This window comes from Canis aureus, chromosome 13, assembly GCF_053574225.1.
Source record: "Canis aureus isolate CA01 chromosome 13, VMU_Caureus_v.1.0, whole genome shotgun sequence".
NCBI lineage: Eukaryota > Metazoa > Chordata > Mammalia > Carnivora > Canidae > Canis > Canis aureus.
Window position 1 is genome coordinate 51,351,302 of NC_135623.1, and position 25,134 is coordinate 51,376,435.

General features: G+C 40.9%; 1 protein-coding gene and 1 long non-coding RNA gene across 11 annotated transcripts in view; one reads left to right on the forward strand and one right to left on the reverse strand.

Annotated features, from left to right (window-relative positions):
* The window catches only part of LOC144282499 (uncharacterized), a 78,406-nt gene that overhangs the window by 26,699 nt on the left and 26,573 nt on the right, over positions 1-25,134 (forward strand). For 5 of the 7 annotated variants that reach the window (XR_013350944.1, XR_013350942.1, XR_013350940.1 and 2 more), the window contains 2 exons: positions 5,748-6,002; positions 16,943-17,028. This is a non-coding gene — a long non-coding RNA (uncharacterized LOC144282499). Of the gene's footprint in view, positions 1-5,747; positions 6,003-10,085; positions 10,145-16,942; positions 17,029-25,134 lie in introns of all 7 variants that reach the window. The other 2 variants (XR_013350941.1, XR_013350943.1) reach the window with 2 other exon arrangements.
* Positions 1-25,134, reverse strand: part of SLC10A7 (solute carrier family 10 member 7) — a 243,748-nt gene that overhangs the window by 7,610 nt on the left and 211,004 nt on the right. For all 4 annotated transcript variants that reach the window (XM_077846252.1, XM_077846254.1, XM_077846255.1 and 1 more), the window contains one exon: positions 21,791-21,864. In XM_077846252.1, coding sequence (XP_077702378.1) covers positions 21,791-21,864 — 74 coding nt within the window. The remainder of the gene's footprint in view (positions 1-21,790; positions 21,865-25,134) is intronic.

Below are 25,134 nucleotides of genomic sequence, written 5' to 3' on the forward strand. Positions count from 1 at the left end.
AGATGTTAGAAGGCGCATATTGTAAATGGATTCTTTTTCTGACTAAAGTAATTTCCACCAAAAGCATTTCCCCATTGCTCCACAAGTACACTGTGTGGATAGATAAAGAGCACTTTCCCAGCACATTACTACCTGCTCCAAACACTTGGGAAATCAGTAATGTACAGCATGCCATATTTCCATGTCACACATGACACATTCGTCAAAAATTATCCAACAGAGTTTGACACTGCAGCATATTCCATAAGCAGAGCTTTCAACTGACATCTGCCAAGTAGGAACTTCAAGTGAGAGCTTTCTTCTTCTAACAAGCAAGTAAGGAGTTTCTTTTATCCTATACCCAGGACGGAAAGGATAAAACAATACGTACAAGAACAAGTTTTTTTTTCTCCCTATTTTAAATATGTTTATTTTATGTTCTCTGAATTAGAAAATTCCCTTTGTATCAACGTTCAAGTTGTAAGAGTTTGTACTTTCTATTGGATGGACAGTTTTTGATTTTTCCTTGAGAAACATTTTTCTTACTAGATTAAATATGGACTTTATTTATTTTTTAAAATATGGACTTTTATTTAACCCACACCAAAGGCTCAAGGCTGGTTTATTGTTCGTAATATAAAAACTATCTACTTCACATCACTGTTTAGTTCACTTGTGGGTACGCCATGTTTTCACCATCCATCCATCCATCCATCCATCCATCCATCCATCCATCCATCCGTTTTATTAAAAATCACCTTTTGAGGGATGCCTGAGTGGCTCAGCAGTTGAACCCTTGCCTTTGGCTCAGGGTGTGATCCCGGATTCCCGGGTTCGAGTCCCACATCGGGCTCCTTGCATGGAGCCTGCTTCTCCCTCTGCTTGTGTCCCTGCCTCTCTCTGTGTTTCTCATGAATAAATAAATAAAAATAAAAATAAAAATAAAAATCACCTTTTGGGCCTCTGCCGTAGGGAGGCACTGTTCTCTTTGCTAGGAATATAAGGTCAGTAGCACTGCCAAGGTTCCTGCCCTCCTGCTGCTCACCTGCTGGTAGCTCTTGCCCTGATACTTCAGCTTTCCGCCATCAGAGGGATGAGTGATAACATAGCGGGTGTAACCCCTTCTGTCACTGGCTCACCCAGTTTCTAGGACTCAGAGTTTGGGGATTATCTTTGATGAATTCCATTTGTCTCCTTACCCCTTGATCAAGTCACTGAGTTCTGTAGGTTCTTTCCTCCATCTGCCACTTCCTGTCCCCCTTAGCTTTCACTTCCACCTGCCTAATTCAGTGCCTCATAAAATTGAGCCAAGATGACTCTTACGGCCTCCTGACACAACCCCGTTTTCGGACTCTTCCTTCATCAATCCTCCAAACCACGGGCAGATTAATCTTCCCCAAACCCACATTAATTAAAGCCAGTACCCTGCTCAAGAATTACAATGACTTTCCAGTGCCCATTCATCACATTCTCTACCTATTCAACTTCAGTAAAGAACAGTGCCTACTTACAAAACAGCATTTTGTAAGTGCTTACTGCATGCTAAGTGCTTTGTCTGCATTATCTCATTTAATCCTCACAACAGCCCTGTGAAGTAGGGGCGATTTTCCCATTGAAGCCCAAGGAGACCGGGGTTTAGGGCAGCGAAGTGACTGCCTGACACCATGCATCATGCGTTTCAGTAGAGGCGGAATTGGATCTCAGCGTATTTACTTTTAATCATTGAGCTGTGCCAACTCCATTAAACCAAACTTTCCATTGCCAACTGCTGTCACTGGCTCAGGTCTAGCACTTCCCTGTCTTTGTAAAAGCTGAGCCTGATTTTGCCCTTTCTTCCCATGTGCCTAAATCCTGTGGGTTCATTCAGGCTCAGCTTTCTATCTCTACCCTGAAGGTGGCCTCTCTACTGATTTCCTCCTCTTTTGAGGAAAGAAGTCGCTCTTCCTCCTGGCATCAGGTACTGTAGCATTTGCTCATGCTGCCATTATTTTCTTTGGGGTAGGTTTTCTTTTCCCCTGAACATAGGCAAAATTATTACATTTTTCTTTAATCTCCTGCAGTATTTAAGCACAGGACTGCTACCTAAGAAATGACTGATTATTTAAGAATCAGTACTAATGTAATGTTTCCTATTTAAAAAGCCCAGGATTCAGAACAAACACTAGTTGCTCTGCTAGATTGCAGAGAGAAAGCCTCCACACACCTCTTGGGGAGAGGACCGTATTTCCTGAGATAAAATACATTTGCTGTGGCAGGAAGGAAAGAAACTGGACTGACGAGGAACAGAATTTGAAAGGAGTACTGAAGTGTGGAAAAGGAGAGGAAATATACTGAAAAACACTGAGTCCTTTGAAGTCTGATACTATACTCACACGCCCACATAGCTAAGATCACGTCTATTCCAATCACCTGGATCATTTCCTGTCTTTCAGGGGTTCATTCGCCTGAATTCACAGGACTTCTTTTCCATTTAAAGGCTTTCTCAGACTTCTCATTGAGTTTTGGAGAGAGCTGCTGGCAAATCTGGAATCCAGTTGCTCCTCTCCTCAGTTGTCATGGTGATCTCTCGCTTTTGTTTAGTCTGTTCTTAGTTAGAAACATCCATAAGTTTACTATCTAAATGTCCCACACATTGTTATTTGGATTTTAGCTCTTCCTCAGTGACTCTCCCAGAAAAGACCATGTTTGCCTTTAAAAGTCATTGGGATAGATGGTCTCCTCAATCATAACATAATCCAGGAAGGCAGTTGCTGTTTGAGGAACAGAGACACTCTTCTCCAGCATCATTAAGTGCCAGTCTCAGTCTGCTTCACACACACACACACACACACACACAGTCTTTCTCTTTTGAAACAAATAGTCACAGAAAGTCAAACTCACTGCCACTAATTTATCTCAATTACCAAACAAAGGAGCGATTACATGCCATTTCTAGAGCACAACATGATGCCAGGATAAAGTATAACAACGGTTTTAGAATTTGGTTAGAAAAGGCTTTCACTTAGGATAACCTAAAGCATGCTAATTTTTAGTAATATAGCTGTCATTTTGATGCAGCAACTCATAATCTATTATATCCAGTCGCCTACAAGAGGCAGGTCAGTGTAGCAGTCAAAAAGCCTGACATAGGGAAAAAAAAAAAAAAAGAAACCTGACACAGACACAGGAGTCAAAGAGCCCTGGGTTAGGCCCAGGTCTACCAATTACCACCTGTGTGACCTTGGTTGGGCAAATTATTAAACCTCAGTTTTCACATCTATAAAGTGTACTTACTTTGTAGGATTTTTTTTTTTAACATAAGCACTAAGTGAAATAATACACAGAGTCTGGTAAGTAGTAAGTTCATCCATTATGCATTAGACACTCTTCTAGGAACAGTGAATTCATGGGTAACCATCCCCTGCCCAAGGCCTTCAATGAGTGTATGCTCTTGCTCACTTAACAGAGAGAGAAGATAGAGAGTACCATGCCAAATCTAGGTAAAGAGTGAAGTCCACCCAATAACAACATCATGGCACGTGGCAGTGAGAGGATGCAGTATGGCTGTCTAGGAACACAGTGGTTAGGCAAATGGGTTCAGTGAACACCTGGGTTATTCTGATTTTTGTCTGTCTTTTAGTGAGGGTGAAAAGAAAAGCCACCTACTTCTAGATGGATGGGTATGGCTTGGCTTGCTCTCATTCAGAGGTCTGCTGGATCAGTTAAGAGCTACCCCAAGGAATGGCCTTTTGGGGCAGGAGCTATTTAGTCTGCACAGCCCCCAGAATGACATTCTGCTTATAATCCTGGCTATTCTAGGACTCCTCCCAAACCCATTCTGGTATGTTCCAAAGGCTGACAAGTCAACTTCCTGCAGATTCCCTCAGGAAGGGGGACAGGATGTCACAGATCCTGTGATCTGCTCTCATTCACTCCCATCTAAATGACTGGTCTTTTGCTCAAACTCTCCAAGGTATTTTAATATGCGGACTATGCTGCCTTACTCTTGCCAATGATTTACATTTTGCTCGCTTTCCTGTTCTTTTCGTGTCATTCCATTTTAACTGGAATCTCGTGCCATATTATCTTTGATATGGCTCAACCACAGCATCAGAAACTCTATTGCTGCTTTACAAGACACAGTAGAAAACATTTTTTGTCCTTTTTGTATAAAGAGTCATCCAAAATGAGGTACAATAGAATAATATGCGCAAATATGAGCTCTCTAGCAGTTTCCCCAGTGCCCAGTGTGGGGTTCATGGAACCTACAGAGATGTTGAGCATTTCCAAACTGCTGAATACAAAGGCAACAATGGCAGTTTTGGGATCTCTGACAAACCCCCTTGGCTGGACCTCTGGCAGAGAAACACAATAATCTTGCACCAATTTAACAGATACAAATGGAATTTTAATTTCTAACCTCAGAAGCCCGAAAACTGTCACACTGGTTATCTCCGGAGATAGCATGGGGACTTCAAGATCCACAGAGGAGATGTCAGCAAACATGCCTCACAAACTGGCCTCAAACACCCCCTCTGCTCTCCTCTCAGGAGCTCATGCTGCTCTCTGACCGCTCGCCCCTCTACAGTCCAGTGGAAGGCCTTAAATATCAGATTTCTTTTCTAATGTAAAACTTTCTTGAGAGATTTATCTTTCAGCAGAGCTCAAAAAAATATGTATTTTTTATCCAAAAGGGAGAATAAGACCTGGAAGAGCAGGCAATGAACAAGTGTAAGGTGACAAACTACATGTCCAAGGCCATTATTAGGAGGAAGGGACCAAAAGCTTTAGGAAATGGAACTTCAGAAGCCACACCTGACTTCATGGGTGTTTCTGGTCTTCATTTGAATGTTGGTAAGGGCAGAATGCAGATCATGGAAGACAGTTACATGGGGTTTCCTGGGGGTCAGATCGTAGAGGATGATAGTTACACGGGGCTTCCTGGGGATCAGATTGTGGAAGATGATAGTTACACAGGGCTTCCATTTGGAGAGTGTGCAAAACATAAATTCATTCGCTCCTCATGTCTACACTGTGAGTAAAGCGTCCATTCTTTTTTTTTTTTTTTTTTAAGATTTTATTTATTTATTTGAGAGTGTGAGACAGAGAGTTTGAGCAAGAGGGCACAAGCAGGGGTGAGGGGCAGAGGGACAGGGAGAAGCAGGCTTCCTGCTGAGCAGGGAACCCAAGACTGTGTGGGGGGGCTCAATCCCAGGACCCCGGGATCACGAAGGCAGACGCTTCACCGACTGAGCCACCCAGGCGTCCCTAAAGCTTCCATTCTTATCTCCACTTCTCAGATGAGAAACTTGAGGTAGCAGTAGGTACCAACTTCCGCAAGGCCAGGCACAGCTAGTGACCAGAGGAAGCTGGGATGTGCATACAGACTGGCTCCATCATCTGTGGCCTTCAACCGGGCTGTGTGCCTGCAATGCCTGAAATGCTAATTCGTCAGAGTGCTTAGGGACCCCAGACACAAGAGATGCTTGATAATAATGACACTGAAAACAGAGAGTGAAACCAAGAAAGATAATATTTACGCAAGAAAAAATCTGAAAGGAACAGAGAGGTACTCCTTTCAACAAAGGTGCTTATGGGGTTGGCCTTTTACTAGCTTCAAATAAAACATGGTTTATGACCATTTGTGGCCCATTAGGAAAATAAAAGATGGTGTTTTAGTCTTCAGTTACCTGGGCTGTAAGCCCATCACTTTGCTGAAAGTTTTATGTAAATAAAGATGCAAGAAAAGACCAAAATGAGCAGCTGGTGTTATTTCTGTTTTGAAACAGGTACGTTCTGATTGGAAAAGACGTTTAATGAATGGCCTGAGCTGGCTCACCAGATGCTGACAATGAAACATTTAACTCTACCAATTGAAGGTTTCTGCCTCAGAAGATTAGGTACACCTTCACCTGTCTGACAGCGTTGTAGGGGTAATTAGCAAACAGGGAATTCAAGAATGAATTAAAGAACTGAGCCACAGAGCCTTCATTCAAATGCTAGCTGTGTCTTCCAGGAGGGGTCACTGGATTTATGGAGACAAGGTGGGCAGGAAGTACACTGAGATTACTTTTTTCCTTTTTCTAGGAAACATCAAAAATAGATGGAGGCTTTCATAGGACAAAAATAACACAAGGTCATCAGAATATATTTAACACAATCATCAATACAGAACTGGCCCCTGGTTCAGAACAGAATTCACTGAACTCTGGCTCTGGAAAGCCTTGTTTAATGTTATAGAAGTTTTTAAATGTGTTTGTACATAAATGAAAAAAAACACTCAAACCTTTTAAGTCCAAGGCAAAAAGAAGCTGATGGATGGGATATGTGCACCACTCCCACCCTCTAAACTTGGTGCTCCTCAAATTCTGCACTGATAATCCTCTTAATAGCAGATAGTGGCACTTCCAGAAGGCTTCCACGTCTTAATTAAGTGGAAAATGTGAGTAAGCTGTGACACAACTGTACAGTGTTTTTTTAATATACATTTTTGGTTTTGTCAACATGGCCATTAATCACCCTCTGGTGGTAATTTTTGTCTTGATGGTACCACGTTTATGATGTACATCAAACCTCAGAAGAGATGTCTCCTGACACAAAAGAATGAGGCAGTTTTGCTTTAGGAATTAGAAATCAGCACTATTTATCCTTAAATCCATCTGTTTTATTTATTTTTTTTAAAGATTTCTTTACTTGAGATAGAGCACGCAGAGGGGAAGAGCCGCAGGAGAGAGAGAGAGAGAGAATCTCAAGCTGACTCTCTGCTGAGTGTGGACCCCAATGCAGGGCTTGATCTCACGACCCATGAGATCATAACCTGAGCTGAAATCACAAGTTGGACACTCAACCAACTGAGCCTCCTAGACCCCCTAAATTCATGTTTTAAAAAGGTCAGCTCGGGTTTCTGTGGTTTAACTTGGCTAGGTGATGTCCTACCAGCCCCCTCCCGCCCTTTATTTATTCTGAATGATACAAAAGTTGGGGAGTTATGGTCTCATTTAGAAGGTTTGTAGGCAGAGGAAGGAATTGAGAAAGCCCTGGGAGCCATTTCTGGACACAATGATGTTTTCCTAATCCCTTTAGTTTTTCTTAACCTCTGAGTACTTCACCTATTTAAGAGAACTGTGGATTTTCACAAGTCAGTACAAACAAGCGGCCACTTTCATCAACAAATGAGTAGATAGCATCCTGTGTTGCAGTCTTGCTGGAACACAGTAGGGCATAAATGTACACCAACACAGAAAGCAGGCTAATGTCTCAGACCCAGCTACACGTCAGAATCACCTGAGTGGCTTTTAGGATGTCTGATGCCTGGATCTATCCTGAGAGATTCCAACTTAATGGCAATGGGGAGGGGTCTGGGCATCATGGTTCTTGGATGGCTGGCTCTCAGGTGATTCTAATGTGAGCTGGGCTGAGAAGCCAGCTCTGGTAAGAAGGGGGAGCAAGAGGACTCTAGAAGATTCTGGAGGTAGACAGATGGTCTCGTGTGCTGTCTCTGCTGTTTACTCATAGTGTGAACTGGGGTGAGTTATCTGACCTCACGGAAGCAGAGTTTTCTACTTTGGATGGTGGGATTAATAACAGCAGGGCTGTCATGAAGCTTACCTGAGATAATAAGGCACGTATGTGCCTGACACAGTGCCTGGCACGGGGTAGGCACCGCATATACATGAGAGCCCGCTCCTTAAGGTTTCAAAGTGTCTTCACATTGACTTTTCTGATTCAATGTTCACTTCAGCCTTGTGAGGCAGGAGAATAATACAGGCCTGCAAGTTTGGATGTCAATATGCCTGGCTGATTTAGAATTTCATATCATTTTATTATCAAAATAACTTCACATCCTCTCTAACCTCTGATGTGCCTGAAGGCTCAGTCCCCAGAGTGCCTTTTTCCTCCATCTCCATCCTCCTTAGTGATCTCATCCAGTCCCGCGAACTTAACCTCTATATGATGAAAATTCTAGACTCACAAGGCCAACTCACCACTGGATATTGAGAAGACATGTCAAACTTAACATGTTCAAAACAGAACTGTTGACACTTCCCCGCATCCCCCTTCTACCACCAAAATCTGTTCCTTTGCCACCTTCCCTAATCCAGTTAAGTGGTAATTCCAGTCTTCCAGCTCCTCAGGCCAAACGCCCTGGAATATCTTGAATTCCCCTTTCTCTTATAAGCATATCCAGTTTATCAGGAAGTCCTATAAGCTCTGTGTTCAGAATTACATCCAGGATCCAATACCATTTCCACTACTCTTACCACTTTGACCCTAAACTCTTGTCTGGAGTAAAGCTTCTTAACTGACCTTTCTTTCCTCATGGGCTGTCCCCTTCTTTCTGCCCATCCAACCCCAGGCTTTTATTTAACACAGCAGCCATAGGGGTCCCTTCTTTTCTTTTTTTCTTTTCTTTTCTTTTCTTTTCTTTTCTTTTCTTTTCTTTTCTTTTCTTTTCTTTTCTTTTCTTTTCTTTTCTTTTCTTCTTTTCCTTTCCTTTCCTTTCCTTTCCTTTCCTTTCCTTTCCTTTCCTTTCCTTTCCTTTCCTTTCCTTTCCTTTCCTTTCCTTTCCCTTTCTTTCTTTTCTTTTCTTTCTTTCTTTCTTTCTTTCTTTCTTTCTTTCTTTCTTTCTTTCTTTCTTTTTTATAGATTTAAAAAAAATTTATTCAGAGAGAGAGAGAGAGAGGCAGAGACACAGGCAGAGGGAGAAGCAGGCTCCATGCAGGAAGCCCGATGCGGGATTGAGTCCCGCATCTCCAGGATCACACCCGGGCTGCAGGCGGTGCTAAACCGCTGCGCCACCGGGGTTGCCCCATAGGGGTCCTTTCAAAGTGCAAGTTGGATCTTGTCACTTAGCCTACCCAAAACCTTCCAGTGGCATCCCCTCTTATTCTGAGTGAAAGGTTTAGTCCTTATAATGGCCAACAAGCCTTTTACAGTACCACTCACCCCTCTCCCACTACCTTGTGCCATGGCTCCAACAGCCTCTCCCTCACTCATTCCCCTCCCCAAGCCTTGTATCATGGCTCCTACAGCCTCTCCCTCCCTCACTGCCCTCTCCAAATACTGGCCTATTCCTTGTCCTCCAGCTGGCCTACCACACTGTTGCCTCAGGTACTTTGCCCTCACCATCCCCTTCACTTGGAGTCTCCTTGTCTTAGATGCCCACATGGCTCACTCCCTGGTTCCTCCTGGACTTTGATCCAATGCCCCCTTTAAGTCTAAAAGTTTCCCACCTCCACTCTGGTACTCCTAGTCTCCCATTCTCCTCATTCCCCTTCCCATATAATGATTCTCTCTTTCTGTATGACATTTATCATCACCGGATAGTTACATGTTTAAGTGTTTGTCTGTTTAATCCTGCTGGTAAGGGAGCTAGATAAGGCAAGAACTTTTCTGTCCTTTGTTCACTGCTGTCGCTGGAACGGGGCCTGTCATACAAGTAAGCACTAAATAAACACTTGGTGAGCAAATGAATGGATCAAGTAAGTTGTGTTTTAAAAGCACCTTTTCATCGGCACCAGTGCTTTCTGTCTGGTTTTCCACTGTCAGTGCAGAAGGGTTTGTTTTTTATTAATACGTAGAAAGTTTGTTCTGGTAGTACTAGAGTACTAGAGCACTAGTACTAGATACATTAGTTATAGTACTGAGAGTACCACTACATAGAGCAAACATGCAGCGAAGGCAGGTCTGGGAAGTGGCACAGCCATGCCATCATTACTGTGCTTAGCTTCAGGGGAGATGACATTCCAAATGAGCTGGCTTCCTGGGGCCCAGAAAGCTTTTGAGTTGTGTCCAATTTTATATCTCCTCTTGCCCCCACGGTAACTTGTCAAAAACCTACCGAGTACCCCATGGCATTAAAAAAGTGGGCAGCTAACTTTAATTTCTGGCTGGAGTTGTTTGGATGGGGCTGTAGATGGGGGACAAGGAAGTGGTGGGTGTCCCCCTTGTTTTGCAGCTGCGGGCTTGTTTGTTCTTTGCTGTAAAGAGGCACAGAGCTGGCTGTCAATAGATACATGCACACTGGTTTATAGTGTCTGATTCAATTAAGGGAACTTCTGGGAAGAGACACGACCAAATAAATAATTGGAGAGATGCACCTCTGAAATGACAATTGTTATTCACAGGTCTCTGTTTGCAAGTGGAGATTGAGAGACACGAACTTCAAGTGAATGAGATCTCCTGGGTGAGAGTCTTCACTTCAAACACAGTAAACAACTGTTGTTCTGTGATGCACATTTTAGTACTGCTACGGGCAAACTTTCTAAATATTAATAATAATAATAAAGACCAAACCCCTCTGCAACTGACAGCGAGTGTAGAGCTAGCGGGAAGCACTGGGAGATGGGCTGCTGTCAGCTCTCCTGGATGTGCAAAGGCCTCATCAGAATGGACAAGCTCCAGAACACCATAATTGTGTTCCCCTCATTTCTTGTGGCATTTCCCTTTCAGAAGCATGGAGTGTATATGACTTTGGGTACATTATTGATTATTAATGTGTAAAATTAACCTCCTTAGAGCTACTTCTAACTATGTGGGTGGGTGGTTTTTACTTTGAAATAAATATGAAGCTCGGGAATTAAAAGTCTGCACTAACTTGATGCACTAAAAGTTGACATTGGAGACCTACAGCTTGATAAGCATTTTGTACATAGTTCGGGGTGCCCCTGCAAGTCATGATCAGCTGCCGTGAGGCTGGTGCAGGTACACACTAGCCCCTCTTGCTCTGGTCCCATCACTGAGGCTAAATGAGAGGCAGACAGCTAACACACCATTCTTAGATATTTCTAGAAGTCTGGGTGATGTGATGGAAAGGACCTGGTCTTTGATGTCAGAGGCCTGGGTTTAAATCCTGACCATGCTGCCTGTCAGCTATATGATCAGGTGATCTAACCCTTATACCTTTAAGTTTCCATATCTGTTTAAAATGAGGTTAAAATAACTGTCTTGGAGGAGAGTTGGAGGTTTTAGTGAGGCAGTGTTGGTCAAGTACGTAGTTTGGTGCCTGGCATAGAGTCAGCACCCCCCAAAATGATTCTGATTATTGTTATGATTATGGGATAGAAAAAATGATTGTGATTATTGTTATCATTATGAGATACTACTGTAGGGCTCAGATTTCAGTAGTTTATAGGACTGAACAGGGAAGGGGCTTGCCACTGAAATCATCCAGGGTGAGGTCTGAAGCATTCCTAAAGCTTTTGTGACTGCTGAGGATTGCCACAGGAACTGAGACTTCCTCTTTAGGGTGCTGCCAAAACCTTCATCTGTCTGCAGTTTATGGATAAGTGCTTGCGGTTCTGTTTGGGTTGCTGTCCCTTTCAGAGTGCTGACTTCTGGAAAGCAGAGATTCTATCTTGTGCTTCTTTTCTTTCTTTTTAAATTTTAATTTAATTCTTTTAAAAAAGGATTTATTTATTTATTTCAGAGAGAGAGAGAGAGAGAGAGAGAGAGTAAGCATGAGCAGGGGAAGAGGGGCAGAGGGAGAGAGAGAAGCAGATTCCCCACTGAGCAGGGAGCCCGATGCAGGGCTTGATCCCAGGACCTTGAGATCATGACCTGAGCCAAAATCAAGAGTTGGAGGCTTAACTAACTGAGCCACCCAGGTGCCTTTCTTTTCTTTCTTTTTTAAAAGTCTTTCCATGCTATCAGTTACACTGATTTTATATATTTCTTTTCATGAAAGGACTTATATAAGGGTAACTTTCAAATACCAGGCATGCTGAAATTATTTTAAACATGCCTAAACTTTACTCTTAGCTTAAAGAAAGAAAGCTTCACTTTTGGAGTGACTGTTAAGGGTGATGGGTAGGCACTAAATGAATGGCTTTCCTTTGATCAGGCTATGCCTTGTGAAATACTGGCATACTTCCACATCTAAATGCTGTGGTTTAACCAGATTGATGCAAAGGGAACTCAAAAGACCTTTGAAGTTCAGGCACAAATATAGGTATAGATTAGAGAAACAGAAGTAAATTTTTATCCTTCCTAGACACAACCACAATATCACATACTGAAGCTGTGGAACCAGGTAAGTGATTCTGAGAAACCAGAATCCAAGCCTACTGAGTTATTTTTAAAATTTATTGCTTATCTTTTAATGGTACTTTTTGGTATGTCATGAGCATCTATGTTCTAAGTATCTCCTTTTGGCTAATAATGAGATAAAAAGTATCCACATCATAGCCAGACTAAAGTTAAAAACAAACAAACAAACAAACAAAACAAGACCCCAAATCAACCATGCCAAGTTGACCCAAACTAGTTTTCACTATCATTAAAAAGCACTAACACAAAATTTGCCTGAATGTTCTGCTAGGTCAAAAGCTTCCCTAAAGACCTAGGCGGGTGAGCCACCATCTTTGGAAACCAAGAGGTGATTCTGGATGCATGTATTATGGTGGCTTTAAAATTTCAGATGCATAATACTATTTTTTTGGTATATTTCAAAAATTGGACTCCAGGGGCTTATTCTTAAAAATTCTGAATCAGATGAATTCAATTCATCTCCTTTTTTGTTTCTTTTTTTTTTTTTTTTTAAATTTTTTTTATTTATTTATGATAGTTACACACACAGAGAGAGAGAGAGAGAGGCGCAGAGACACAGGCAGAGGGAGAAGCAGGCTCCATGCACCGGGAGCCTGACGTGGGATTCGATCCCGGGTCTCCAGGATCGCGCCCTGGGCCAAAGGCAGGCGCTAAACCGCTGCGCCACCCAGGGATCCCAATCCTTTTTTGTTTCTTTAAAGGAAGTGACTTGCTGTAATTTAGAAGGCCATCCTTGGAGAAATATTGATCTTAAGGTACCCCTCTAAAGGCTCAAGATTCTAAAGCTGAATACCTTTCAAAATCAGAGAATTATATAACGTTAGAATAAGAAGGGCCCCAGAGATCATCTAGCCTAAATTTTGTATTGCTAGTGGACCACAGTTCTGATACTAGAGCAGAAAACTTTCTGAAGAACTCTCATCACAGTTCAGCACGTGGCTAAGAGTCAGACTTGGTGTGAGTTCTGGTTCTGCCACCTGGGTCATGTGACTCGGGAAAGCTGCTTATCACTTAGGAACCTCACTTTCCCTATATGGGGTGATTGTGAGAGTAATGTGAGCTGGTGTGTGTAAAGAACTGTTGGGAAGTGACCTATACCAGGGTTGTCGTGAAGAAGTTTCTGATTCTTTCTGGCAGATAATGTGTAGTGGCCAAAGAAAGAATTTTAAGGTAGGTGAAGATGAGCTACACTCCCATAAGCTGGCTAGCAGGTTTGAATGAAAGCAAGCTGCCACATACCCAGGTATTTTTATTTATTTTTTATTTTTTAAAGATTTTATCTACTTATTCATGAGAGACACAGAGAGAGAAAGAGGCAGAGACACAGGTAGAGGGAGAAGCAGGCTCCATGCAGGGAGCCCAACGTGGGACTCGATCTGGGGTCTCTGGGATCGTGCCCTGGGCCAAAGGCAGGCGCCAAACCGCTCAGCCACCTAGGGATCCCCCTACCCAGGTATTTTTAACTGAACACATATCAGTAGTCACACACAAACACAGTTTAAACAACCTATCCTGTCCACTCAAAGTTCCAATTCTGACCTTTCAAGTGCTCTCACTAGCCCCTTGCACGCGGTCTCTCAAAGCACACACAGCAACATTCTAGAGCAGGATTCTGTGACCCTTACAGTCAGCCTCAGGCAACCACAGGTCCTCCTCATAGCAACAGAGCACAAAACCATGCAGGGATGAGCCTCCAGCACAGCCCCGAGGATTTCATATTCGAGCCACCGGATTGACTAGATTCTTTGTAAAAAGTAGGAAGTAGCTCTAAAGTTTTCAGGCAGTCTACATATCAGTGAGAGTTAATTCATTACATTTATCATGCTAAGTAACAAGCCAGTAATTTCATCAATAAAAACCTATTTCAGAATGCATTATGCTGATTAGCAAAAATCTCTGGTTGAAAGATATAGATAACAAAAGCATTTGTTGGAGCTGCCTCTGGAGTATTTCCTTTCTGATGAAATAGTAGCTGAACACTTGGGTGAGAATTTTCCATTGGAGCAACTGGCCCTAACTAGTACATACATATGTGATGCCACACTATGAACACAAAGCTATTTTCAAGTAAATTACTTCATGTAACAAGCACATAGCACAGTATTTGCCTATTAAGTACCCAATTACTGTTAGCTGTTATCATTATTCCTACTACTATTGAAAACATGATGAATAGAGACACAATTAAAAAATAAGTTAAAAAAGGTGTAGAAACTCTGTACTAAAAGCTGTATTAATAAAACCTAAATGCAGATGATCTCCTATAACCACAAATCAAGAATTGTTCTGGGTTTTAATTTAGCTTGGATTCCTACATGGTATCAGAAATTTGGGTTAAAGTTTAAATAAAAAAAGACAGTAGAAGCTAAAGCCTACATGGTAACTATCTGAGGAAGAGGATAAAATCTCACCAAGAAGGTATAAGGTAATAATTTTCAGACTTTGGATTATGACCCATTAATGAGTTGCACATCAATTTAATAGGATTTATCTACCACTTGTATAGAATATGGAATGTATCACATATGGAATGTATATCACATAAAGTAAGAGTGCATATTATTTTGTAAACCTTTTACAACAGGCAATGCATCCTAGATCACACTATAAAATGTATTTCTAACTGCAGGTTGTAGTTAAATACATTTGACAATCTATGGCATAGGAACCACGAAGAAGGAGAAGCATGTGGGGTATCAGGGCACTAATCTTCCAGATGAACATCTCCTGGCATATCTTTGAGATTAATGGTACCTGAGGGTCAGGGTAATAAACCCAAAAACCAAAGAGGTTTTATTATCTTTAATTTCATACTTGCTGCCTAGGACCTGGGAACTTCCTAAATTTTTTTTATTATATAAGTCTAGATATGCTAGTAATGATTTTCAGACACCAAATTCAGAATCAAAAACTCAAAACAAAATAATTCACAAACCTCTGAGGAACCTAAGTGTATCACTTTGAGAACTTCATTTCTTTCTTTCTTTAAATGGATCAGAAAATGGTACAAAATGGCAGATACTCCCTCACTTTCATTTAGCATAGTACTAAAATCTACTGTCTATAATTTCAGTGGCATCTTTAAGAATCTATCAAATGGTCCCCAAAATGCCTTTCATTATGGAACCTTTACTCTAGCAGCAAACTGCAGGACAGAAATATATTTATGGCTACTGCTTGAACACAACCATCTATTTTTTAGTCTCTACTCTGGATTTTTATTTCTACTTTAACAGTTTATTGTCATACACCACCATGTCTCTTAGTTTGCAAGAAAAGAGTGGAGACAGTGATGCCTCATGAAAGGCAGGGGCTGGCTCATTAAGACTCAGTTTAAATAGAATGTAGAATATAACTTTTTTTGAGGGGGGTATTATGTCTCTTGAAATCTTATTTATTTTTATTTTTTATTTAAATTTAATTTAGTTAATATATAGTCTATTACTAGTTTCATGGATAGAATTTAGTGATTCATCAGTTGCATGTAACATCCAGTGCTCATTACATCATGTGTCCTCCTAAAGCCCTTCACCTAGGTACCCCATCCTTCCATCTACCTCCCCTCCAGCAACTCTCAGTTTGTTTCCTATAGTTCAGAGTCTCTTATGGTTTGCCACCCCCTCTGTTTTACTCTGGTGATGGGAATGCAAACTGGTGCAATCACCTAGAAAACACTATGGAGTTTCCTCAAAAAGTTAAAAGTAAATTGCCCTATATCCCAGCAATTACACTAGTAGGTATTTATCCAAAGGATACAAATATAGTGATGTGAAGGGGCATCTGCACCCCAGTTTTTATGCAGCAATGCCCACAACAGCCAAACTGTGGGAAGAGCCCAGATGTCCATCGACAGATGAATGGACAGGATGTGGTATGTATATAAAGGAATATTAGTCAGCTATTGAAAAGAATGAAATCTTGCATTTGCAACGATCTGGAGGGAGCTAGAGGGTATAAGGCTGAGTGAAATAAGTCAGTCAGAGAAAGACAAATACCATATGATTTCACTCATATGTGGAACTTAAGAAACCAAACCGATGAGCACAGGGGAGGGAAGAATATAACTTACTGTTATTAAAGAAGGTGGAAGGAATGAGTACCAGTTTATGACTGGGCCATGTGGAAATATGTGCTTATGGGGACAATGATAGATACTGAGTATTTTTAAACTATTTTATAATTAGCAATGTCATCAGACGTGATTTTCTTTTTTAAACAATAAAATACTCCAAACTCACACCAAGATCACACATTTACAGTATGTGGAATCAGTATAGCACCTTTTGATCTTCAAAGTGCTGTCATATCTTACTACCCAGTGCAGTTCTGGAAGTTGGGAGGCTGAGAATCTGGTCTCCATTAGTTATATGGTCTGGGGTAAGCCTGTAAAATTTTTCCATCTCTTTGTAAGCACTATAATTACTGACCTCCTAATAGTCAAGGTTTTCAGGTTACATGATTTACTCAGCTCAATGCTTTAAAAAGTGCTTCCCAGTCATGGGGCAGTTTAATTCTATACACCAAATAGAGTCACAGGTAAGTTTTAGGGGAAAAGAACAACAGAAACAGAAACTTCTGTATTTCAATCCCATCTCCTCTTGAGAAAAGAATGCGGATGTTATTAAGTGATCTCTTTAGCCCAAATGGCAAGTAGCCCTGTCACATTCTCAGATAGCTTCCAAGTAAAACTGAAAATAAGATCCTTTGCAGATTCTGTTTCTTTAACCTCTTTCAGAAGAAGCAAGAACTGTATTTCCTTCCCTATAGTATTATACCATCACTTACAGAATTGTTTGCGAACTCTTTTCTCTTTCATACATGGCAGGGAAACTGCTATCTTAAGGAATGGAAATATCAGTCATTGAGCACAGACTCACAGAAACTTGAGCCTGGGAGGAATGTCACATGCTGTCTTGTCCATCTTCTCACTTAACAGATGAGGAAGTTGAGGCCCACAGCAGTTACATGATTTGTTCCAGCTTTTGGTGAGAGAATTGGAACCTGAATCTGGGCTAAAATCAGGTATGTGTTCTTTTCACTCTTTCCAGAATCCCAGTGCCTTGCCAAAAAGTTATATTCTTTTTGCTTTAATAGAATGGTTGCTTAATAGTTTCTTGTCGCAGTTCAGCTGTGTGACTGCAACCCTGGACTCATAATGAAGTATAAACAATGTGGGGGAATACCTGCCTTGATTCACCTTTGTATGCAGTGTCTAGAAATGGTAAGACACTCAGTGGACTTGTAATAGTGTTGATCACAATACTCTAAAATTTAAATAGCATTCCTTCAATTCCGAAATGCTCTTAGAAATAAGAAATGACTGAGCGTCTCACAATCGACTGCCAATAGCTGACACGCTATGAGAGTACGTGCTTTCATTGTGCTATTTAAAAACATGAAAAACTAATATAAATATATACTTAAGGATCTCAAACATCCTGAAACATTTTCTTTCTTGGTGTTGTGAGAACTTTTTTTTTTTTTTTTTTTTTTTTACATATACTGAAACTCTAGATAAGCAAAGTGATCTGAATACTCAAGAGAAAAAGATAAATAAAATAAAAGTAAAATACTAATTCCACAGATTATCTTGGATCGAATTACTCTCTTGATGAGATCTATTGACTGACTGTGCACTGAGCCATTGTTAACCAGGCTACAAGCTGTTCTTCAATCTCTGCTATGTAAAATACCTTGTCATTATTATACAAATACTGGCATCAAACTCTCAGAGAAGAATTTAGGAGAGTTCGTGGCTTTCACGGCAACCCACAGCAAATGATGCCATCTTGACAAAATATAAAATTACCTCCAACCCTGAGCTGAAACTATAGGAGAGCAGCAAACAAGCCCTGTAGTATTGTTTTAGATGAAGCACAGTGATAGCTCAGTGCTTCCTTCGGGCCTCCTCTTTCTTCCTGAACGAACTCCAGGGAATGGCATCATGTCAGGCTTTCCAGATGGATTATGTGAAGCCATAGCTCAATGTCATTTTCAATAGGAAGCCTCATAATTAAAGGTCAAATAGTCACTTCATCTGCAATCAATCAATAGAAAAAGTACTAATACGAAGAACTAATCAATCAATGGCAAATGCACTAATAAAAGCAATGAATCAAATTCAGCATCTGTGTAGAGGCAAGTACACTGAAGAGATTGAGACGGGGCAAAGGCAAGAACAATAAAATAAATTGGAAGTGTAGGTACAAGAGAATATTTAGAAGGATTCTTGAGCAAGGGTTTTTATCTTTGGTTCATTAGTTACCTGGGCACCACTCAGCCTGCAATGATTTATTCTTAAATACAAATACTGTATATAATAATGAATAGTATCTCCTAAGGCTTACTTAATGTATTCTATTGGAGGTGTCATATGCAGGTGCGTGCATGTGTTCTATGTGTATAAAAACAGTAGGAAAGATACTTTGATAGTGACCTCAAAAGGGGTAGATATAGTTTCTAAATGCCAAATAGATCTATTATAATTTACTGTATTTCACCTTTGTGTGAAATACAGAGGTGAGAGACAGTATAACGCTGAGTGATATTCTCTGAGATACATACCCTGCTTTCTGGAATATGATTTTTTTCACACTTAGTGGGATGTTTTTTCATTTCCATGCAGGTGAGAATTTCCCTTAAGATAGTTAGTGGACTGTCGCTCAGGCTACTGTCATAGCACATCCTCTGTACCAGTGATGTCCTCCTTACCGGAGGACCTAAGGATCTATTTCACAAGAGAACACTGCAAAAACAAAGTGTATAAGCAGACAAAAGTCAAATTGACTCAAGCCTTTTTAGCAAAACAGCTACTTCTGACAGGTGTTCAGAGCACCTGTTTGCCTGAAAATTAGGTTTCAGAAAGCATTGGGAACAGAAGACTATAGCTTTGAGATTCAGAAAAATAAAAAAGACAAAAAAAAAAAAAAAGATCTAATGGGTAGGCATTTTACTTATAGAATAGGGAAGATTACTGATCATGCCGCAGTATGCTTCTTGGGTCAGGCTCTTTGTTCAAAACAGCCAGCTCCGGCACAGAAGCACATGGTGGAGAGACAAAATGTCCATTTTGGTTTTCCTGACAAAAGCAAACCCCTAGGAGTGTATGGGGTTTAAAAGCCCGTTGGAGAAATGCAGGACTGTATCTGGTGTGGCCATGGCTCAGCATCTATTCTCAGGACATGGGCTCATATGATCTCTGGCTCTGGACATCTGAGGCATCTGGCAGCACTCGCCTCTGGACACCCTACCTTTGTAACAGCCCCTTACTTTTGAGGACACTTGGAACGTTAGACATCACCACGTGGGAAATAAAGTGCAAGATGATTTCTTTGAAGTCAAAAATTAAACCAGGCCTATTACATGAATATCTAGAGGATGAGGGGTCAGGGGACCGGAGCCCTGGAAATGGTAACATAGTTGTAACTAATAGAGCTAATGATAACTAATAACAACTACTACTTAAAAGACTGCTTCTGCTTAAAAGACTATGTGCTGTATGCTAGGAAGCACACCAACTCCTGCAGGTGGGCCACAGCAATCTACACCTGTGCAGTTGTTGCACACATTCTGTCCTGTACTGACTACCTGTTATGTACAAGTGCTGTGCTAGGTACTTAACACATTGTATCTTTAACCTTCATAAACTTTATAAAGTAAGTATTATTCTGCTCCATTTTACAGATGAAAAGCTAAGGTTCAGGGAGGTTAAGCAATTTGTCCAGAGTCACAAAGTTAGGATTGGAATGTGGCTTCCAAAGCTCTCTCAACTTCCATAGGATGATATTACAAAGAAAGCCTAACAAAAATACTGCAAGGTATAGACATTCAAAACAGTTAACCCTTGAACAACATGGGTTTGAACTACATGGGTCCACTAATACATGGATATTTTTTTCGATAAACACGGTACAGTACTGTAACTGTATGTTCTCTTCCTTATGCTTTTCTTAATCACGTTTTCTTTTCTCTAGCCTACTTTATTGTAAGAACACAGTATATAATATATATAACGTACAAAATATGGTTAATCGACTGTTATCAGTAAGGCTTCTCATCAACAGTAGGCTATTGATAGTTGAGTTTTTGGGGAGTCAGAAGTTTTACATGGTTTTTTGACTATGCGGGGGGGGGGGTTGGTTCCCCCAAAGCCCCCTACTCCTGCATTATTCAAGGGTCACCCGTCTATCATTCATTAAGATCAGCTGAAGCCCTACATAGCAAGTGCTCCTTAAAGAGTTTGTCCAATTTCGAAATCACTTTCCAAACTCGGCAAGATTGACAACAGATTCTATCAAACAAATATGCTTGCAGTCAGTAAAAATATTATGAAATGTCTTTGTTTTCTAGCTTACAAACTGAACTTCTTTAACATGGACAGAGCAATGTCATGATTTTCATTCTCTTAAGTGAGTCTCATGCCAAAATGTAATTTTTAATGCGAGTCTTTACCACAATGTGCCTACTACCTCAAGGAGTTTGTGAATGATGTATATTTCAGTAGCGTTCCTGACTACTTAATGACTTTTTTTTAAAGACCCTATTCATCTATTCATGAGAGACACAGAGAAAGGCAGAGACATAGGCAAAGGGAAAAAGGAAAAGCAGGCTCCCTGCAGGGAGCCCGATGTGGGACTCGATCCCAGGACCCTGGGATCACGACCCGAGCTGAAGGCAGGTGCTCAACTGCTGAGCCACCCAAGTGCTACACTTAATGACTTTTAGTGACTAAAAGCATGGATTCAGGCACCTGGGCAGGTTACTGGGACAATGCCACTACCCTAGATAAAGCTTAGTAGAAAATAGCACTTTTCTTCTTGATGTAACTTTTGTCCGTTAAATAAATACATATTTCACTTTGGGTGCTTGAATTAAAGATAACTACATTGTGTTTCTTTATAGAAATAACATTCTGAAATGAACTTTAAACTAATGTCAATATCAGATTAGAGTAACAGTATTTCTACCTTGCTCCAAACTTCCAAAAAGTAAGTTAACATTTTCCAGGGACAACTCTAGAACCTTCAAAGCCATGTTTTTGCCCATTCACTTTCTGAAGTTCCCCACCCTTCCCCATCCCTGTTACCCCCTCCTACAGCTTTTGATGTGAAACTTCCACACTGAAAACTTTTTATGAGAATCAAAAACATAATTACAATTTTTAAAATTTTTTTATTTATGATAGCCACACACACACACACACACACACACACACACACACACAGAGGCAGAGACATAGGCAGAGGGAAAAGCAGGCTCCATGCACCGGGAGCCCGACGTGGGATTCGATCCCGGGTCTCCAGATTCGTGCCCTGGGCCAAAGGCAGGCGCCAAACCGCTGCACCACCCAGGGATCCCACATAATTACAAATTAAGTTAAATCCTACAGTATTAAATTTAGGCCTTCAAAAATTGGTTCAATCAAATAATGGCATTTCAAAGGAATGACTTATCCTCACCTTTCTTTTGGTTTTTATCTACAGAGTGGACAATACTCCATTCCACTTAATTTGAAGAGTTGCTTAAGTTTCAAAATCATAATATATAACTGTCTGAGGATAACATTAGGTTGATTTTTTAAAATTTTATTTATTTATTCATTAGAGACACAGAGAGAGAGAGAGCAGAGACATAGGCAGAGAGAGAAGCAGGCTTCCTGTATGAAGCCCAATGTGGGACTTGATCCCAGGACCCTGGGATCACACCCTGAGCCAAAGGCAGGTGCTCAACTACTGAGCCACCCAGGCGTCCCTTAAGTTGATTTTTAACTTTCTGAGTCACTTACCCAGTGTGAGGGACTTGTGTGTAGAACAGAAAATGATAGCCACAGTGTCTGCTGGTGTGAAAACCGAGTTATTCCTAGGGGCAAAAAAAGTGTTTTACAAATACTTGTATAAAAATCCTACTTAACACATCCCAAATCAAATGAAGTAGGTAGTACCTACCTTCATGTTAATATCATTTTGATCAATCCTGGTGATACAAGTAATTCTATGCCCAAATGTAGAGAGGTGTCTGAATTTCTTTTTAGAAAATCATTCCTGAGTCATTTATCCATGAAGAGCAAGTCTTACAAATGTGTGGTGGACCCCACTTCTCCCCCCTTCCCCATCCCTCTTTCCTAACCTCTGGCAACCACCAAGCTGCTCAAAAACCTTTTTCAAGAAACAAAACAAAACAAAACAAAAAAAACCCTTTTTCATTTCAAAATGTTCTGTATATGGAATGATATGGTATGTAACCCTTTGGGATTGGCTTTTTTTACTCAGCATAATTCACTAGACATTCATCTAAGTCATTGTGTATATCAATAATTTGTTCCTCTTATTGCTAAATAGTATCCCATGACATATATGTACCATAATTTGTTTAACCATTCACCTATGGAAGGACAGCTGGACTCTATCTAGTTATTGGTTATTAAAAATAAAGTTGCTCTAAAAAATATGTGGTGGAGGTCTCTGGAGATCACATACATAACCAGGCTGTGGTGTAGTGCTTTGTGAAAATCATGTAGTGGGGACCTCTGTTAGCAAAGTTACTAGGCCTATCACTTGACATTATTTCCAATGGCTGGGAAGTGTTAATGTATCTCCATAATAGTTTCCCTCAAGAAGCAGCATACCTTTCTGGCAGCAAACATGGTATGAAAAAAGATTTTTCATCATATGCTTTAGTAAAAAATATAAGTTCTCACTCCTTGAGCAGTTACTGTGTATCAGATCCTCCTCTAAGGTCTATACATTGGAAGACAACTATCCCATAAGGTAGGCGATACAATAACCCTACAGAGAGAGGAGAAAACTGAGTGACACCAAAGTTGTGTAGCTTTATCCAGGGCCCCAGAGCTAGAAAGTGACAGAGCCACAATTTAAATCAAGTTTGCTTACTCAGCCATTAGAAATGACAAATACCCACCATTTGCTTCAATGTGGATGGAACTGGAGGGTATTATGCTGAGTGAAGTAAGTCAATCGGAGAAGGACAAACATTATATGGTCTCATTCATTTGGGGAATATAAATAATAGTGAAAGGGAATAGAAGGGAAGGGAGAAGAAATGGGTAGGAAATATCAGAAAGGGAGAGAGAACACGAAGACTCCTAACTCTGGGAAACGAACTAGGGGTGGTGGAAGGGGAGGAAGGCGGGGGGTAGGGGTGAATGGGTGATGGGCACTGAGGGGGGCACTTGATGGGATGAGCACTGGGTGTTATTCTGTATGTTGGCAAATTGAACACCAATAAAAAATAAATTTATTATTAAAAAATAAATAAATCAAGTCTGCCTTCTGTGCCTATACTATAGGCACAGAACTGCTATGTTCTGATTGTTATATTAAGCATTAATATACTAAACTCCATTAAATGTTATGGGGATCGGTACCGGTGAATTTCATATTCCGATTTTTCTATTTTGGGACAGGAAGACATAGAGAACCAGGAGCCAAAAGGATTAGAAATGTTATTGTGGTTAGTGTGCTTGTTATGTTAGAAACTGTTCCTTCCTGCAGAATCAGGATTTGAAGGTACAGTGAAACTATTTGTTCCCTGCCTTAATTTAGCAAATGGAAAATGCTCCAGAACCTGACTCTATATGTATATAGTTGCAGATATAACAATCTACCCAATTTTTAAGGATCTCTAATGAAAGTGATCCTACCACTTTCCTTAGTAACCTCATCCTCACATAAAACTTTCAATGGAAGAAAAATCTTCCCTAAATGGATCTACACATCCTGTTTTCTTTGTTATGTACTTACTGGAGGGGAGAAGGGCCTTCTTCTCCTATACCTCTTCCTCATCCCCTGTGTTAAGAGAATATGGAAATTTCCTTTGGTCTTCTCTCTTCTGAAAAGTCATGTGTTATCATGCTTCCTAACTAGTCTTACCTCCAGCTCTTTTTGGATAACTTCCCAAATTGAATTTTTTGGTGTCTCACCTCAGTTGAACATTCTCCATGGATATGTGACTTGAGGATAAGACTGCCTTACTGTTCCCACATTTTATTCTCATATTTATATTGTGATATTACATTTCTTTTTAAACATTGCACTATATGGCTGACATATTCCTTGATCCCTTTGTTCATTATATATAATGGTCACATATATGTGTGTGTGTGTGTGTGTGTATACACACACACACACACACATAGAGAGATTGAGAGAGAGCGAGAGATTGAGAAAGAGAGAAAAAGAGGGGGTAGGAGGGTTATGGCACCAAAGAAAAGGATAACCTTTTTTTTTTTTTTTTAAGATTTTATTTTTTCAGAGAGGCACAGAGAGAGAGAGAGAGAGGCAGACGGAGAAGCAGGCTCCATGCAGGGAGCCCGACGTCCTGGGTCTCCAGGATCATGCCCTGGGCTGAAGGCATTGCTAAACTGCTGGGCCACTGGGGCTGCCAAAAGGATTATCTTGAGCTTGGCAGGGAATGGGGACAATGATGGAGCATACAGAGGACCCTCTTGAAGGAAATAACAATTGAGCTGGGCTTTAAAGGCCAGGTTTAGGTGTGGGTAGGTGTGTATTTCAGATAAAGGAGAGTGAGGCCAAAATCTGGGGTCCAGGGGGCAGTTGGCAAAGAGCAGCCTCTTCAGGCTGACTTGTGTGCAGGGATACTGGCTTGTGACCAGGAGTGTGGACTTGACAAGACGGGCTAAGGAGGTCAAGAGGAGTAAGCACACAGTGTGGTGTGAGACTGGTGATGATGAGGCTGGGCAGGAAGGAGAAAGTTGGAAGGGCCTGAAGAATCACAGTGAGGGCAGCGATGCTGGTAAGAGATATGAAGATAGAATCAAAAAAACTTGTTGGCTGTTGAATTCTGTGAAATATTCCCTCCCAGCAGCTTAAGAGCACAGGCTTTGGGGAGCACAGACACCTGAATTTCAATCCAGACCATCCTTTTGCTTATATATAAAATGGGGATAATACTGCTGGCCTCTTAGGGGTCATTGTGAGGATACAATACCAACGTTTGTTAAGAATTGGCACATTGCAAGTTTTTAACATAAGCTAGCTGATATTATTGTTGCTGTTACTTTTAGAGAAGAGAAACAAGAAGCTTGGAATGCATAGGATTAAAAGGAGCATTAGGCTGTTAATGGAAATTGGGAAGGGAAGAGGTGGCCCA